Source organism: Suillus fuscotomentosus (genome assembly GCF_016647785.1).
Source record: "Suillus fuscotomentosus strain FC203 chromosome Unknown F5891scaffold_51, whole genome shotgun sequence".
In the NCBI taxonomy this organism is placed as follows: Eukaryota; Fungi; Basidiomycota; class Agaricomycetes; order Boletales; family Suillaceae; genus Suillus; species Suillus fuscotomentosus.
This window is the reverse complement of record NW_024539563.1, coordinates 242,389-256,657: the sequence shown is the minus strand read 5'-3', so window position 1 is coordinate 256,657 and position 14,269 is coordinate 242,389. Positions and strand designations below refer to the sequence as shown.

Genomic DNA, 14,269 nt, shown 5'->3' with positions numbered 1-14,269 from the left:
ATGCGCGCCAGCTACATGAGACTATTACTCTTGTATGAATAAGTCAGGATCATTGAATACGGCCTCATCTCAAACGAAGAGAGGCTCGGACTAGGCACAGAGGAGGACTATATAGGTAGTTAGAATGAGAGATATCATGCGTCAGCAAATACTAATATTGACCTCAGTCTTCGGATTGAGGGACTGAGGAAAGTTCGTTACGGAGATACCAGGATAACCTGGAACGAAGAACGGAAAGTGCACGGGTAGAACAGGTATAGCAAAGAGTGATTTTGTATGTAAAGTAAAATACGTACGACGAATGCGTTTGATACCTCGAAGTTACCCAATAACACGTCCCTTTCGATTACCTTATCCTCTCGTGTCCGTCCCGCTGAAACCCAAACTACACCCAATCAGAATCTGTTGAACGGAGACTAATCCAGTCCTGGTGCCGATGGTCCGCTCACAGCGGGAGATAGCATCCGCCGCGGAGGCGCCCCTCCTCCCGGCATCCCACCGCCCAGCATAGAGGAAATCATAGCTCCCAATGGATTATCAGGCTGAGTGCGTGGCGGAGGAATTGCAAAGTACAACGTTGCTATCTCCTGTAGTGTCTAAACGGTGCGGTTTGTCTTTAGAAAATCAAGCAAGCAATAATCATTTGACTCACCGTCCGAACTTCCCTGGTCGCTAAGACGCCACCTTTAGATTGATATGTTCCACAGAGCCTCACCCAGCTCTCGCGCATCACTTTATTCTTCTCCCCATTTGCACGTTGACATGTCAAGACAGCAAGCTGACAGAAGTTGAGCGCAGGCTCAGTCGTATGGGTGATTTCACCCGTAGGAGTGACAGGCAATGGAGATGATTGCAGGGGCGAAATCAGGTTCGGTCGAGATGAAATCACTTGTGCAATGAACTGCGAAATGAATGTGCGAGCTCCGATGATGTTGCCATTTTGTAGATATCTGTGATGAGAAGTCATGAACTGGGAAACGAAGGAAATGGTATGGACATGAGTTCCAACTTACGGAAGTGTACCTCGAAGGGCAAAGTTCCCTAGAGCTCCGCCCGCTGCTGACCATTCTATCATCATGTTCGCTAGTGAACGTGCGCTATCCCTTTTTCCTGACGCAAGGAAGTGAGGTTCTGCCACATCGAAAGCCCCATCTACGCATCGTGAGCACGACAGTCAGTCTTGTAGATACTGCCGCATATACCTTTATATAAGAGCTCTCCGATATAGTGATGCAGGTCTTGGTCACCTGCGGGACAATCACCATGTCTGGCTGACCATCTAAACGCATTATAATGATGAGCCCAGGTCCCGATCTGATATGAGGTCAACCATACGATATGGATCTATCAATGATCGTTTTCCTCCATGATCCGGATGATCCAGTCAGCGCGATGAGTTGTGTTAGTCTCCCTGAGCATATCGAATCAGTGACGTATTCCCTTTCATGCGGTGGATCAGGAGCACACACCTCGAGACTCATCATCCACGGCCTCGCCCTTGCTTTCATATACTTCCAAAAGGAACAGCGTCAAATCTGTTCCGCTTCCCTGCTGGCCAACCTTCAGGAGTTCTCTCGCACTCTGGAAGAGCACGTCGATGGCGGTGTCGTACTGCCCAGACTTGCTGTATCGTGAAGCGAAGGTGCGTGCTTTCTGGTGCGCTTCAGTAGGGCTGCCCAGACGCGACAAGCGGTAGGATCGCGTTCAGCGCGCGAGACGATGAACCGGATACTGCAGGCATCGCTGTGGTTCTAGTGGTGAATGATATGGGTATGCATTTCAGTTGAATTGCATGTTGTTCCAATATTGTTGGTGTCAGGGGTCCTGCCCGGCTTACTCCAACCTGCCAGACCACGGTCTAAATCAATTCTACGCAAGAGGAACAGAGGACTATGGGAGACTACGGGATACTATACGCCATCCATTTGTCTCCACTATGTTCGTCTCCACCCACCCAATTCTTGAGAAATCCCGCAACAACTGTTTTCGCCAACCACCCAACAAGGATCACCACTGTCGTAAAGACAGGATGACAGTCGAGCACAACTGCAAGGGAATCGTTCAGTAAATGCAAATTGTAGAAAATATAGGCAAAAACAAACCACGAAGTCCGAATCCAGTCGCCATTCCACCCAAAACATTCCTAACGACCCACTCACGATCTAGTTTGTCCTCATCCCATATCTCGAGGGCCCGTGTAACAAGAGAGCTGCTGTAGTATGAAGGATCCCAATAGTATGGAGAACCTCCAGGTTTAGACGCTGAAGGGCGCCATATCGTGAGCAAGAACAGAAGGAAAAGCTTCGTGAGGGAAGAGTAGAAAATTGTCAGAGGGATGAGCGAGAACCTAGGCTTTCAATTGAGGTATCCATTACCACTAGGCGCAAAAACTGAACCTCACTTGAACTGTTGTCGAACACCTGATATTTCTACTGGCGAGGTACTTCTCCTTGAACGAATGAAATCTGAGAGTGCGAGTACAAAATACGATGCAAACATCACTCCTCCATGAAATGCAAACGTTTCTGCACGAGCTATCAGCATAACACTCAATAAAAAAAACAAGCATGGCACCTATAATGCATCCAATGAGGATCCGGAGGAAGACAATGTTGGTTTCAACTGTCCACCGTGATACATCTGCAGATATCTGTGGATCTAATGACCATGAAAACGCCGACAGCCTTTGAACAAAAAATAAAGCTGACTGAGATGTGCCCATCGAATAACTAAGATGAATGAGCAGAGTATACAGTGGACTCGTGGTCGATGAGTTCACGTACATGCATCGACAGTGATAAGCCCGCAAGCAAGCTTCAAAATGAGCCACCATCTGTCCTACAAGCTTAGTACTCAGCAACGGTATCAGCGACAGACTAATCACTCACTTTCTCCCTTTGTCGGCCTTTGGTAACAGCCAGGGTGTGCTCACCTTCCCGACTTCCCTCCGAGTCAAGGTCAGCCTTACTCCCGAGCGCCTTTCGCGGCTCTGTCCCTCTATTATATATCAAATGTCTATACACTTCTCGCTTCAGTAGAATGAGGTCCAAGAGGAGCGTCAGAGAGTCGTGTTCGACATATGGATCTGCAAACTTCAGGCATTTGCTCTACCAGTGACTCGCGTTAGAATAAACCAAAATGAGTAACATCGCGCACCAACGCATTGTTCAAGTCTCAGGTTGTATGCGGATTCATAGACTGTGTAGAGGTGCGATATGGGGTGAGTGCAGGTGATACAGATGGGCATGCTGGATTAGGAAAGTAACAAAGTTGTGATCAAGCCGTCTCGAGTTCTGAGATCTGATGTTTCGCTTTGACACCGAAACAATGGGTTATTTACAATCCAAGCAACATGTCCTACTTGCAAACTACAACTTTTTGACAGCCAGTTTTTGGGGTTTCCCCTTGACTCAGATGTTGTATTGGTTTTATTTGCAGATAACATTTCTAATAAGAGGCGCAGTGTCGGGATCGATGCACTCACATCACGCTTTCAAAAAAAAAAGGCTACCACAGCCCGCTCTAACATTAATTCCAGAACTACATCATGGCCATCGAGTACACCATCGGGTTGGTGAGCCCACATTCCCTACGATCTAGATAACATCACTCATCTTTTCAAAAGGCACCATCTCCACCAACCCTGTTGAAGGACAAAATCATCTGCCTGTGGGACAGAGGTGACGGAGTACGCTGCCGCGACATCCTCAAGGGTGACGCGCTATCCTTGCATCTCTGTAGCGTCCACGGGTGCCGGGGGGCTGAAGATGCCACCTTGACATGCTGGTGGGATGGCTGCGCACAACACATGGAGAAGTGCGTCCTTGTGAAGCACATCCAAGACATACATCTCGGCGTAACGTATCCATGCCGGAGATGCGGCGTGACGTTTGCAGGAAAAAGGAGCTTTGAGCTGCATTTACTGGGTTGCCCACCCCCAAAGAAAAGAATCGAGGTAGAGCTATTTGAACGCACACTCGTCTTCGAACGATCGCTGTGAGTCGCTAGAGTGTTTTCGGGGATTCCTTGATTATCATGTTCACATGAAAGGAGGTTTATGTACACTTACTAGAATAAATCTGCAAGTAACCTCACGCAAAGAAATCTAGAAAATCAGTATCAGCATGTGTGAGCGAGCTTGGCTTGTTCAGTGGCTCTTCTCAGGTGTTATGTGCTCAGATCACCGCAGATATGTCGAGTTACAAAGGACAGATGACTTCTCAGCCCAGCTTCTAGGTCGGAGCAATTCCTCCATGATAAAAAGTCTTCCTGTAGATCAATAAGAAGTGGGTCACTAAAACAGATAAGACCGACCCAGGAACACTTGCAAACGAACTGAACGAACCAGCCTCCCAGGTATGAATAGTAAGCTGTTTGCAAAGGGTTTGCAACCGTGCGGGCTTGTACATGATCAATGATTCTTAATGGCGTTCTACCTTCGGTCCGCGAGGCGAAATGTAAGAACACGCAGAGAGTCATAGTGGTTCCCGTAGACATGAGAGTAATCATCCTCGGATATAGCGCACACGTATGATGGCATGCTACTAAGATATACCACTTACGCAAGGAAAGGGAACATCGCTTTTCTATCCCTTGGGTAATCGCTCCCAAACTCTTTCCTATATCCACGGTGTTTCTTAATGGCCCAGACATACATTTGATACGTCGAAATGACCAGGAAGATCCATGCTAGTGCGCGGACCATGATTTCAAAATAGAAGCACAAAAAACAGAAAGTAGCACGTACCAGCGTAGCTTCCTGTGAGAGCCGCGATGACCAACCACCCAAGGAATTCGAAGAAGTAGTTGGGGAACGAGACGAGGTTGAAGCCGTACCCTCGAGGAATGGCGCGTTTGCGGCTTCCTGCAGGCCGGAGGGCACGGAGATTGATGTGAGTAATAAGATTAGAGATTTCGGAGAACTAAAAACAGGCAGGTATTAAGTCTGCGATACAATGCATGCCAAAATACCAAGACACGCACCAGCCAGATAGCAGCGCCAACTTGAATGTAGAGAGGATCATTGCGAACTGTGCCGCGGATGTAGGGCGAGGCGGCACCATATACAGGACTGTAAATGCTGTACGCAAGGGCAAGGCCTCATATGGAGTCAGCTTGATTGATGTCTCCCAATACACATAAACATACCACTTCCAAGGTGATAATGAGCAGAGCTAACAAACACGCGTCAGTCGGTCTACCAAAACAGCAAGTATTCCCAAAACGCGTACTTCTTGAAGATATTCGTTAAGGGCATAGTCGCATGCGAAAAACGATGCACGAACAACGTTTCTAGCTCTCGTTTGGCGAAGTGCAGCATGACAAATGCTAACACATAGCTGATCATGCTTGAGTACATTGTTTAAACTAGGAAGTCACGCATGCAAATACCGTTGTAGCATGCTGTGCTGCACAGGACCACCATAAAACAACTTGGGGAAGTAGTAGATCACTGGGTGGATGAAAAGTGGGCCAGCCTGTGGATGACACGTCAGTAGCTCGCAACTACGAATTGTATGAGACACTCACATATTCAACCAAGAATACAGTTTTCCAGCTCACTTGCGGGCCGAGGTCTTTTACAGACAACTCCCCGCCTTCTGCCACACCAGCAACTTTCAATGTAATATCATCGGCTAGAACATTCTTGGAATCCTTGAGGGTAATTTTTTGGCGTTCCAAGTAGAACTTGAAAATGTTTTTAGACGTTCGGCTGTGTGGATAGGAAAAGACTTACTCTAGGATATTTTTCAGCTATCGCGTTCTTGACATCTGCAATAGTCGCGTCCTCGAGTTGCTTTCCTGAAAGTTCCACGACCATGGGGAGACCACGAGCCAGAGAAATTGGCTTCCCTGCTGTGGATACGTTTATGGAGACCATTGCGTATTATAAGTTTATAATGGTCCAGTACTAGTGTTAAGTAGTCTCTGATCAGGAAGCAGCCTCGGACGCGTCGGGAATAAATCGGCATCTTTTAAGTTGCCGGCATGAAGGTATCGTTATACACCGCTAACATTCCCCCACTCGCTCACCCATCCCTCGAATATGACCGTAGTCTCAAATGATCCCAGTTGGTGGCCGTTCATCAGTTTGCGTATTTTTTTAAGCCATTGGACCGGTTTGTTGATAAGTTAGTGATATATCGATCCAACATTGAATTGCAGTTTCGCAGTTGCCGCTGGCCTCGTGGTGGTATACGATTGGGGTGAGTAGGACAGTGCTCGAAAAATGCTGGTATTCTCATGATATTTATAGTACTAACACTCGGACAAGAGGTAGGTCGAAGTTATCCCTGGAGCGGCCAACTCGCTAAGAATGTTGTCATAGATTGAACTGATCTGGGTGAGTGACAAGAATCCCGTATCCGAAGAAAAACAGGAGAATACAATGAATTTGCGACAGAGGCAACGCTGGTCTCTCATGAGTGTGCTGTATATCGCTGTTCGTATCTCGTGTTATACTATAGCGTGGTTGGCAGTTGTGCTGATTCCAAAATGTTCTAGATACGCTATATTGGAATACCATATTCTGTGTATGTGTCGAGCCCAATAATTTGGCACCGTGCTGATAGCTCGTCTCTGATGATTAGTGCCAATATTCTGAGTATGTTTCACATGCGCCGTGTTCGATTCTTCTGACCACGGCACATACTGGTAGTGTGTATGCCAATGATTTCGCTGACAGATACAGTGAGTATTCCGCAACCATCTCATTCCAGTGCAATGAATATACTCATTTGTAGGGGTGAGTGAGATCTGTCATTGAACTTGGCTCAACGTAATAACCTAATAGGTGTGAGTCGGAGTGTTTAATACTAGGGTGATCACTAATAGAGTGTTTCAGGCAACATGGTGTACTACCCAGTAAATGGGATAACTGTGGTCGTAACTGCCATGTTGTGCGGTGAGATGCCTTGCTGCAATACCTCGGTGACTCGACTGAAACATGATGCAAGTCATCATGATTACTCGGCTATATGCCATGTACCAGAGATCTAGAATTATTCTTATCATCCTTGTCATTATATTCCTGGCTGTAAACATCGCTTGCGGAATAATCGCAGCAATAGCACTCAAGCATACTGTAGCAGGTAAGCTTTACTTGTTGGCTTGAAGGATACAGCTCATTGGACAAACACCAGGGGAGTTGATAATCTCCGGCATGTATATGTGCAATTTTGAATATGAGGGGGATGCCCAGCTTCTGGCCACAATGGTTTGGATGCTCAACACTGTTTGGGAGGTTCTCGCGTTATGTCTTGCAGTCTGGATTGTTGTAAAACACTTCCGTGACCTGCGGCGACTCAGCCGATCGACAGGATCAACCATCGGAGACTGTTTCAGAGTGCTAATAAAATCTCACGTGCTTTATTTTGCAAGGTGAGCTCGTAATCTAATTAGGCTATCTTTCTCTAAAGTTCCGCACACGCTAGCTTTGTTGGTGTGTCTTCCCTCCAGCTTACGATTCTTTCTCCAGAGGTCTTGGTGCGCTGACATGTCGCTTATATCTGCTTGTAACCACTGCTCATCATTTCTGTAGCATTCACATTCAGCTCTGATACTCGTCGGTGTTCTTCAAATTTTACTGAGTGTGCAGTTGTTTGTACTGGGACCGCGCCTCATCCTTAGCGTTCGAGAACATTACGCTAAACTCGTGGCCAACTCCGATGCAGAAACTAGCATGAGTTCGATTGTCTTCCAGGAGCGTGTACATGTACCAACTAGCAGTACTGTGTAGGGAAATGCTTGTCAAGTGGTTTTCAGGGAGGAGAAATTTGGTCGAGGATCTGTTGTGGTATTTATTTAACATGTAGTGTTTTTGACAGGTCTAGGTAAACCCGTTTATTGTTGTACCACTGCTGCAAGCAAGTAGCTACTCACCCACGCTTGCAACAAGTGGTAAGTAGAAACGATCCGGAACGTCTAGCAAGTAATCCCTTGCTGAACATAAATTACGAATTAGATACAGATATGCATATATACTTGGCCTGGAATAGATGCCACAGCGAACACGATAGTTGCTACTGTTCTCAATTTTGCGAACGTTCAGTCAAGTTGAATTATTCTTCAAGTTCGGTATGATATGTGATCTTGTGTGCAGTGATTTACATACATCCTAAAGGTGCCGCGGCCGCCAGTCCCTCGGCGATTCATGTCCCTCGAATGCCTGGGAAACTTGTCTCTGTTCTGCCCAACAGTTTCCTGGAGAAAACAAGGCGAGATCACTGCAAGGGTATCACTCTTGGTGCGCACCTCCGAGTCCAACCTCATGCAAACCAAAACACGGGCGGTAAACATCGGAACAGATGCGCGCAAATACTGTAAGCCGGTATAATGACATTCCTCATTGTACTAAAACTATGGGGTACAAAATGCTTCTGGGAGTCGGGGACGTACACGGAAGCGCTTTGAGGAAATTAAACTTGTAACAATCAAATCTGGAAATTGGAAACTTCGATACACTCTTCATCCCCCTTTTGGGATCTGTCACTCGACTCCTGGATATCTGCCCCTCCCCTCATGTCATCCACGGGCGTCGCTCGCTTGCCTCCAAGGAACATGCGTCCACCAGGCGCATCCTCCAAAGACCTTACTATCACATCCTTCTCGAACAAATACTTGATGTCCTCCAACGCATACCCCTTCGTCTCAGGGAGGAAGAAATATGTCCACGCTGCCATGATCACGCAGCAGATGCCAAAGAGCAGGAATGTCCCGTACGTGATCTTCTCCAGCATGACCGGAGTCAAGCGTGATATCGTGAATGAGAACAGCCAGTTGATGCTGACCGCAACAGTGAGTGTGGCTGCGCGGACATTATTGGGTGCAACTTCGCTGGCCACGACCCACGGTAGAGGTCCCCAGCCGAGACAATAAAATACTGCGTAGAGGTAGACGGCGATGATTGACACGTAACTCGCAGGCACAAAAGTACTCTGCGGGTGGATGGCGCCGAAGGCGCCAATCCAGAGCATGGTTAAACCTTGCCCCACGGCGCCCACGAAGAGGCACATCTTGCGACCCCAACTCTCCACAGCAAGTGCCAGGGTAAGACCGACTGCGAAGACTTTCACGAGACCGTATATTCCTGTTGCAAATAGGCCAGATGCTGTGCCAGTAATACCAAGCGCAGCAAAGATCTGCGGGCTGAAGTAGTTGACAGCGTTTGTACCAGTCCATTGCTGGAAGAAGGTAAGGATAGAGGGGATGAAGCAGCGGAGCGCGATTTGACGTGACTCTCCCATCATGCGGAACTGAGTAATCAAAGATGTTCGCTGCTTGCCGATGAAGTCCGCTTTGATCTCGTCGAGAGTAAGAAGAACAGCTTTGTCGTCGACTGACGCTCGAACAACATATGCAAGCGTCCTTGCGGCCTCATCGTAGCGCTCCCGCTCGACCAACCAACGGGGTGACTCTGGTTGTGGAATCATGAGGAGGATGAAGAGGACACCCGGGACAAGTTGAATCATGAAAGGCATACGCCACTGCATGTCGCTATATGGAATATTGATAGAAGCGCTGTAGTTCACCCAGACTGTGACAAATATTTTATCAATCCAAGGATATCTCATCTACAGATGAATACGTACAACTCAGCATCATACCAATATTGTCAGAGAATTGAACAAGGCCGGTACACCTCCCCCTGATGTGTCTGGGCATACACTCTGATATGTATGAGGGAGCCAGGGCGGATACCATGCCCACTCCGATGCCAGCAAAGATGCGGCTAAAGTATAGTACTCGAAGAGCGACAGCCTGGCTGCTTCCGAGGCCAGCGACGGATTGAATCAGACTTCCGATGGTGTATATAACGCCCGAAGCAATTAGAGACCGTTTCCTCCCAAAGCGACTGGATGCCCAACCAGTCGATAGGACACCGAAGCTGGTGATTTAAAAACAATGGGATGAGTCAGTAGCAAAGCGTTCTATATTCTTGATGACGTACATGCATCCAGCCTGCATAATTGACACGATATTGCCATTGAAATTGGCTTGAGCAGATGCGGACAACTTATCGATACCAAAGTAGTGCTGGAAAGACGTAAGGGTTAAAATGCCACCCATGAGTCCGGTGTCCCAACCGAAGAAGATAGATCCCATAGATGCAGACAGGGCGAGGGTGTATGCATTGCGATGACGCGAAAAATCTGCCAGTGCGTCTTTGAAACCCATGGTGGAAAGCAGATGGTGCGGGCAGAAGCAGTGTGCGTTCCCGCATTTGTAGTTCTGCTCAACCCCATATCGTGGGGCCCACTGCCACTAATGTCCGAATATGAAACCATCAATCACCTGGTCAGCCCCTGGTATTCATATTTACCACAAAAGCTATAATAAACATGAACTCAGGGGCGAGACTGTATTTGAGTCTCTCCGGGTATCGGTACGAACTTGCGAAAGGGCGCCAAGGAGTGCGAGTTCCTGGAGGTTGTCGTCTCATGACTCTACACCAGTGGGATCAACATACTCACCCAATACTAGTTCAATCAATTTCATTTTGATTCGTTTGCAAATCATGTCAATACCATCACATGCTTTGCCTGCCGGCGGGGCTCTTGAAATATTAGCATTGGAGGGTGCTGGCAGTAGTGGTCAAGCTTATGTATTAAATCGAACCATTTCAAGTTCCAGCCGGCAAATTGACCGGCAATCAAAATCCCAGAATGACCCTTCTAGACTCTGCTCAGCTCAGCGTTTCGGGCCCATCAAGATGATCTTCAAATCTTCTGTACATAGAGCTTCAACACTCATTTCAACTGAGCTTTCACAAGTTCTACGAAAAAGTATGACGTCACTTCTTGTTGCGCTATTGCAATAGTCCAAGTCTAGCTTAACGTCGCTTCACAGGATGCCTGTCCACTGCCGTGTCACCCGTCGAGCTGGCCCACGACGAACACATACCTGCAGATGGAAATCGGTCTCATAGACCACTCCTCATCCTACACGGGTTCTTGTCAGTCTCTTTCTCTGCTGTCACTTCCATCACGTAGTCATAAAGCGGATAGCGGTTCGAAACGCAACTGGCAGTCTCTCTCCAAGGCGTTCATGCGCGACCTCAGCAGACCCGTATATACACTCGTCAGTGAGGCTCTCACTCTGCGCTATGGATTGACTAACCTGAGACCAGGATTTGCGAAACCACGGATCTTCACCGCATGCTAGACCGATGACGTATTCTCACATGGCAGCGGACGTCTTTAGTTTCTGTCAGAAGCACTCATTGTGCAATATATCACTCATGGGACATTCTATGTGTGCTCTCTTTTAATAGTCTGCTGTGTTCAAGTACTCATTCTATGTGAGGGGCGGCAAGGTCGCGATGGCCCTTGCATTGCATCCAGAACTACCCTCTAACTTACTCACAGACCTTATAGTATCTGACATCGCTCCCGTCAGAGCCAAAGTCTCGCAGGATACCGTACAACACATACGTGCTATGGAAATAATACAGGCAGGCAACATCTCCACCAGAAAGGAAGCGGACGAAATAATGTCTGAGTATGAACAGGTGCCTTTGACCGCACTCGCAACTTTCCGTATACTTACGATGCCCTCTAGGATCCCAGTGTCCGATCATTTCTGCTTACGAATCTCGAGATTAACAAGGCAACGCCCGTGAAATTCAAGATCCCTGTCGACATTTTGAAAGAAGGCCGAGCAGAGATAGAATCTTTCCCTTATGCGCCTGGGGAACGATCCTGGGATGGTCGTGCCTTGATTATCAAGGGAAAGAAGAGCAAGTGCGTGTCAGCTATGCATAAAAAGATACGCCACTGGGAGCCTGACTGCCTTGACAGATACATCAATCGTCACAACATACCTTTAATTGATCAAATTTTCCCACAGAATCAGCTGAAAGAGCTTGACACCGGACACTGGGGTAAGTACAGTCACGATCATCTATTGCGAGTGCCCTAGATTAAGCTTTTGGTCTTGTCTAGTGCATGCTGAGTTGTAAGTCATCCTCGAGTACTACTCTATCTCTTATTAACGTCCTTCGAATTCGAGACCACATGAATACAGGAAGCTCGTCGTAAATTTCATCACACAATAGACATAGATCTAACTACAATCTACCAATATAAGACACCGTTTACGCCTGCGTGCGAGTTAAAACTGTTGGATTGCATGTCCTAGTTCGGGCAAAAGTCTTCAGAGATTGAAAGTGACTCTACACTTCACTAGACCCGCTTCCCTCGCCCCTTCCTGCACCGTTTCTGTCGGGCAAAGGGTTCTCCGTACTACTCAGTGCCACGGCAAGCGGATCTGGCGAGTCATTCTCATGCGTGGACGCCTGTGTAGGATTCAAATCTTGATAGTGCATCCTGCAATGGGAATCAGTATGTCTGAGCAAGCACGCAGATTTTACTTACCATTTCAACATGGAGTAGAAGGCAGATGCCAGTAGAGAGCCCAGGAAGGGTCCGACCCAATACTACAAGGAGGCAAAGTTTAGGTGTGCGTCTATGAACAATATTTTTTGCTTACCACCCATTGGCTAGGGTAAGGAAATCCGGTGACGACAGCAGGCCCGAATGCACGTGCCGTATTCATAGCCGCACCCGTGTAAAAGACAGCCCATCTGTGCGATTTTAACCATATTGTTATATAGCGAGGTATGTACACAACTCACAGTTGTCCGACGAATAGTGTTAGGCCAATGCCAACCTGATGCATAACATTCAACATTATTCATGATGAGACATGTCAACCATCCGTACCGGTGCAAATGGAGTGACTTGAGATTTTTCAGCGGCGAGCATCAGAACGGCTAACACCAGCGCTGCCGTGAGGAACATTTCGATGAAAACGCCTTGAGCTGAATTGATTCCCTTTTGGAGGAACGTGCTATCGCAAGGAACAGAGTCTGTCAGGGTCGACAAAATCGATAGTCACAACAGCCACTCACTTGACAGCCAGCGGTCCAGGAGTCAGCGCAAGCAACAACGCCGATGCAACAATGCTTCCGACCAGCTGTGCGATGCAGAATAACACGAATCTTACGGGATTCATCACTCCCACGAGAAACAGTGCGAGTGTGATATTGGGGTTGAAGAGGCCACCGGTGATCCTGTAGAACAACCAAGCGGAGACTAGAAGGCTGAAACCCATGGACGTCGCGATGTACATCACATGTTCGATGGTGGTACCACTGGACTCAGCCTCGCCATTGGCCGCCTGAATACCGCCGAGCCCTAGGAGTAGAAAGAATGTTGTCCCGACGAACTCGAGTGCAGCAGCCTTGCAGTCCAGCTTGAATGTGCTGAACATCCCAGGGGTAGAGTAACGAGACGGTGCCCTGGCGGTTGACATGGTTTGTTACGACGAAAAGGAGCAATTCGCTTCACTTATACCCCACCCGATGTGCATGACATAGTGCTCAAGACTTGCTCAAGACATTTCATTATAGACTGATCGATCGGTGGCAGTGCTCCGTCCCTTATTGGACCCACATCGGTTCGCCTGCAGTGTCCCTTCTGAAACTTGAAGACCGGTGAGTTTTGTGTTTATTCTGCTGGTAATAATAAGCTTTTTGACTGCGCCCCTAATCATGGTATAGTCCTTGAGAAAATAATCTTCGGTTACAAGGAGATACAGAATAAGACAAACAGACTTGCAGAAAATCATCAAAAACTTTGAATCAAGTGCATCTGTTCTTCGTGACCCGACTTCGTTACGAGATGGCAGAGTACGGTGCGGCTATCCTTTTTTGCACAGGATAGTAGGGAAGTATTGGAGGGATGGATGGTGAAGGTGTGGATCAGTTGGTAACTTCGGGCGGCTTTCACTGACAGTGTTAATCTCGTAATTTGGACAATCATTTGGCAAATCTTCACCGACCTGCGATTTCCGAACCATTTAGTAAATCAATCAAAAATTACAAAAGGAACCACTATTTCGGGACTAGAGGAGATCGCAACCTTGTACTTTGCATTTGCTACGCCAACACCCAGCCTGACGATCCATTCGGGGCTAAGCTCCCTCTGATATCAGGACGAGGAGTTGCACATCCGCGCGGATGCTGGGAGTGGGTCATCAACCAGGGTCGGATTAGTCTCTATCTTCAAGTTTGAGTTGCTGACTGGGTGAGCCCAGCGGGAGGTGCATGAAAACGCAGTAATACCGCACTTGATGCGATGCTGAAGATAGGCATTCCTCGAAGGCGGATAGGTGGATACAGCCTTCCTGAACGAACAACGATAAAAATGCGTACTGGACAAATGCAAAGCTTGTTGTGCGGGGAAAAAACGGTATCCGCACGGCCGAG

General features: G+C 47.7%; 6 protein-coding genes across 6 annotated transcripts; 1 reads left to right on the top strand and 5 right to left on the bottom strand.

Annotated features, from left to right (window-relative positions):
* Positions 1-35: 35 nt before the first annotated feature.
* Positions 36-1,770, bottom strand: F5891DRAFT_1051587 (uncharacterized protein). The gene is made up of 7 exons (XM_041362504.1): positions 1,688-1,770; positions 1,470-1,653; positions 1,336-1,411; positions 1,203-1,279; positions 1,014-1,152; positions 653-950; positions 36-596 (listed from the first exon to the last, which is right to left on the bottom strand). The coding sequence occupies exons 1-7, from the start codon at positions 1,739-1,741 to the stop codon at positions 417-419; spliced, it is 1,008 nt and encodes a 335-aa protein (XP_041222479.1). The 5' UTR covers positions 1,742-1,770; the 3' UTR covers positions 36-416.
* Positions 1,771-1,845: 75 nt separating this feature from the next.
* Positions 1,846-3,318, bottom strand: F5891DRAFT_1150099 (Arv1-like family-domain-containing protein). The gene is made up of 8 exons (XM_041365118.1): positions 3,161-3,318; positions 2,889-3,107; positions 2,784-2,838; positions 2,709-2,729; positions 2,575-2,658; positions 2,402-2,525; positions 2,103-2,347; positions 1,846-2,046 (listed from the first exon to the last, which is right to left on the bottom strand). Exons 1-8 carry the CDS (start codon positions 3,245-3,247, stop codon positions 1,901-1,903), a joined length of 981 nt encoding a protein of 326 aa, XP_041222478.1. The 5' UTR covers positions 3,248-3,318; the 3' UTR covers positions 1,846-1,900.
* Positions 3,319-4,488: 1,170 nt separating this feature from the next.
* Positions 4,489-5,927, bottom strand: F5891DRAFT_568989 (3-oxo-5-alpha-steroid 4-dehydrogenase-domain-containing protein). The gene is made up of 8 exons (XM_041372310.1): positions 5,738-5,927; positions 5,530-5,688; positions 5,392-5,477; positions 5,232-5,339; positions 5,149-5,174; positions 4,984-5,099; positions 4,748-4,922; positions 4,489-4,689 (listed from the first exon to the last, which is right to left on the bottom strand). Exons 1-8 carry the CDS (start codon positions 5,879-5,881, stop codon positions 4,559-4,561), a joined length of 945 nt encoding a protein of 314 aa, XP_041222477.1. The 5' UTR covers positions 5,882-5,927; the 3' UTR covers positions 4,489-4,558.
* Positions 5,928-8,317: 2,390 nt separating this feature from the next.
* On the bottom strand, positions 8,318-10,583 carry F5891DRAFT_1051568 (general substrate transporter). Its single transcript, XM_041362503.1, has 4 exons — positions 10,473-10,583; positions 9,950-10,422; positions 9,591-9,886; positions 8,318-9,535 (listed from the first exon to the last, which is right to left on the bottom strand). The coding sequence occupies exons 2-4, from the start codon at positions 10,174-10,176 to the stop codon at positions 8,433-8,435; spliced, it is 1,626 nt and encodes a 541-aa protein (XP_041222476.1). The 5' UTR covers positions 10,177-10,422; positions 10,473-10,583; the 3' UTR covers positions 8,318-8,432.
* Positions 10,584-10,673: 90 nt separating this feature from the next.
* F5891DRAFT_1051565 (alpha beta-hydrolase) lies at positions 10,674-12,141 on the top strand. The gene is made up of 9 exons (XM_041362502.1): positions 10,674-10,784; positions 10,849-10,954; positions 11,007-11,079; positions 11,129-11,253; positions 11,305-11,509; positions 11,560-11,741; positions 11,799-11,881; positions 11,943-11,955; positions 12,010-12,141. Exons 1-9 carry the CDS (start codon positions 10,712-10,714, stop codon positions 12,053-12,055), a joined length of 906 nt encoding a protein of 301 aa, XP_041222475.1. The 5' UTR covers positions 10,674-10,711; the 3' UTR covers positions 12,056-12,141.
* Positions 12,046-13,727, bottom strand: F5891DRAFT_568873 (aquaporin-like protein). The gene is made up of 7 exons (XM_041372308.1): positions 13,620-13,727; positions 12,911-13,563; positions 12,723-12,849; positions 12,635-12,669; positions 12,490-12,583; positions 12,375-12,436; positions 12,046-12,326 (listed from the first exon to the last, which is right to left on the bottom strand). Exons 2-7 carry the CDS (start codon positions 13,312-13,314, stop codon positions 12,173-12,175), a joined length of 876 nt encoding a protein of 291 aa, XP_041222474.1. The 5' UTR covers positions 13,315-13,563; positions 13,620-13,727; the 3' UTR covers positions 12,046-12,172.
* Positions 13,728-14,269: the final 542 nt, after the last annotated feature.

What these genes read in the sequence shown, in the direction of transcription:
- F5891DRAFT_1051587 (XM_041362504.1), bottom strand. Translation starts at nt 1,741, where the DNA reads ATGCCTGCAGTATCCGGTTCATCGTCTCGCGCGCTGAACGCGATCCTA. An exon ending in TGAACGCGATCCTACCGCTT is followed by an intron (nt 1,654 to 1,687) that starts GTCGCGTCTGGG and finishes GAAGCGCACCAG; the next exon opens with AAAGCACGCACCTTCGCTTC. An exon ending in CGGAGAGCTCTTATATAAAG is followed by an intron (nt 1,153 to 1,202) that starts GTATATGCGGCA and finishes CACGATGCGTAG; the next exon opens with ATGGGGCTTTCGATGTGGCA.
- F5891DRAFT_1150099 (XM_041365118.1), bottom strand. Translation starts at nt 3,247, where the DNA reads ATGCCCATCTGTATCACCTGCACTCACCCCATATCGCACCTCTACACA. An exon ending in ACCTGAGACTTGAACAATGC is followed by an intron (nt 3,108 to 3,160) that starts GTTGGTGCGCGA and finishes AGTCACTGGTAG; the next exon opens with AGCAAATGCCTGAAGTTTGC. An exon ending in CCTCATTGGATGCATTATAG is followed by an intron (nt 2,526 to 2,574) that starts GTGCCATGCTTG and finishes TAGCTCGTGCAG; the next exon opens with AAACGTTTGCATTTCATGGA.
- F5891DRAFT_568989 (XM_041372310.1), bottom strand. Translation starts at nt 5,881, where the DNA reads ATGGTCTCCATAAACGTATCCACAGCAGGGAAGCCAATTTCTCTGGCT. An exon ending in CTGTATTCTTGGTTGAATAT is followed by an intron (nt 5,478 to 5,529) that starts GTGAGTGTCTCA and finishes TGTCATCCACAG; the next exon opens with GCTGGCCCACTTTTCATCCA. An exon ending in TCTCACAGGAAGCTACGCTG is followed by an intron (nt 4,690 to 4,747) that starts GTACGTGCTACT and finishes TCCGCGCACTAG; the next exon opens with CATGGATCTTCCTGGTCATT.
- F5891DRAFT_1051568 (XM_041362503.1), bottom strand. Translation starts at nt 10,176, where the DNA reads ATGGGTTTCAAAGACGCACTGGCAGATTTTTCGCGTCATCGCAATGCA. An exon ending in ATTATGCAGGCTGGATGCAT is followed by an intron (nt 9,887 to 9,949) that starts GTACGTCATCAA and finishes TTAAATCACCAG; the next exon opens with CTTCGGTGTCCTATCGACTG. An exon ending in TATTGGTATGATGCTGAGTT is followed by an intron (nt 9,536 to 9,590) that starts GTACGTATTCAT and finishes TATTTGTCACAG; the next exon opens with TCTGGGTGAACTACAGCGCT.
- F5891DRAFT_1051565 (XM_041362502.1), top strand. Translation starts at nt 10,712, where the DNA reads ATGATCTTCAAATCTTCTGTACATAGAGCTTCAACACTCATTTCAACT. An exon ending in TCACTCATGGGACATTCTAT is followed by an intron (nt 11,254 to 11,304) that starts GTGTGCTCTCTT and finishes ATTCTATGTGAG; the next exon opens with GGGCGGCAAGGTCGCGATGG. An exon ending in ATCAAGGGAAAGAAGAGCAA is followed by an intron (nt 11,742 to 11,798) that starts GTGCGTGTCAGC and finishes CTGCCTTGACAG; the next exon opens with ATACATCAATCGTCACAACA.
- F5891DRAFT_568873 (XM_041372308.1), bottom strand. Translation starts at nt 13,314, where the DNA reads ATGTCAACCGCCAGGGCACCGTCTCGTTACTCTACCCCTGGGATGTTC. An exon ending in ACACTATTCGTCGGACAACT is followed by an intron (nt 12,584 to 12,634) that starts GTGAGTTGTGTA and finishes AAAATCGCACAG; the next exon opens with ATGGGCTGTCTTTTACACGG. An exon ending in CTTACCCTAGCCAATGGGTG is followed by an intron (nt 12,437 to 12,489) that starts GTAAGCAAAAAA and finishes GCCTCCTTGTAG; the next exon opens with TATTGGGTCGGACCCTTCCT.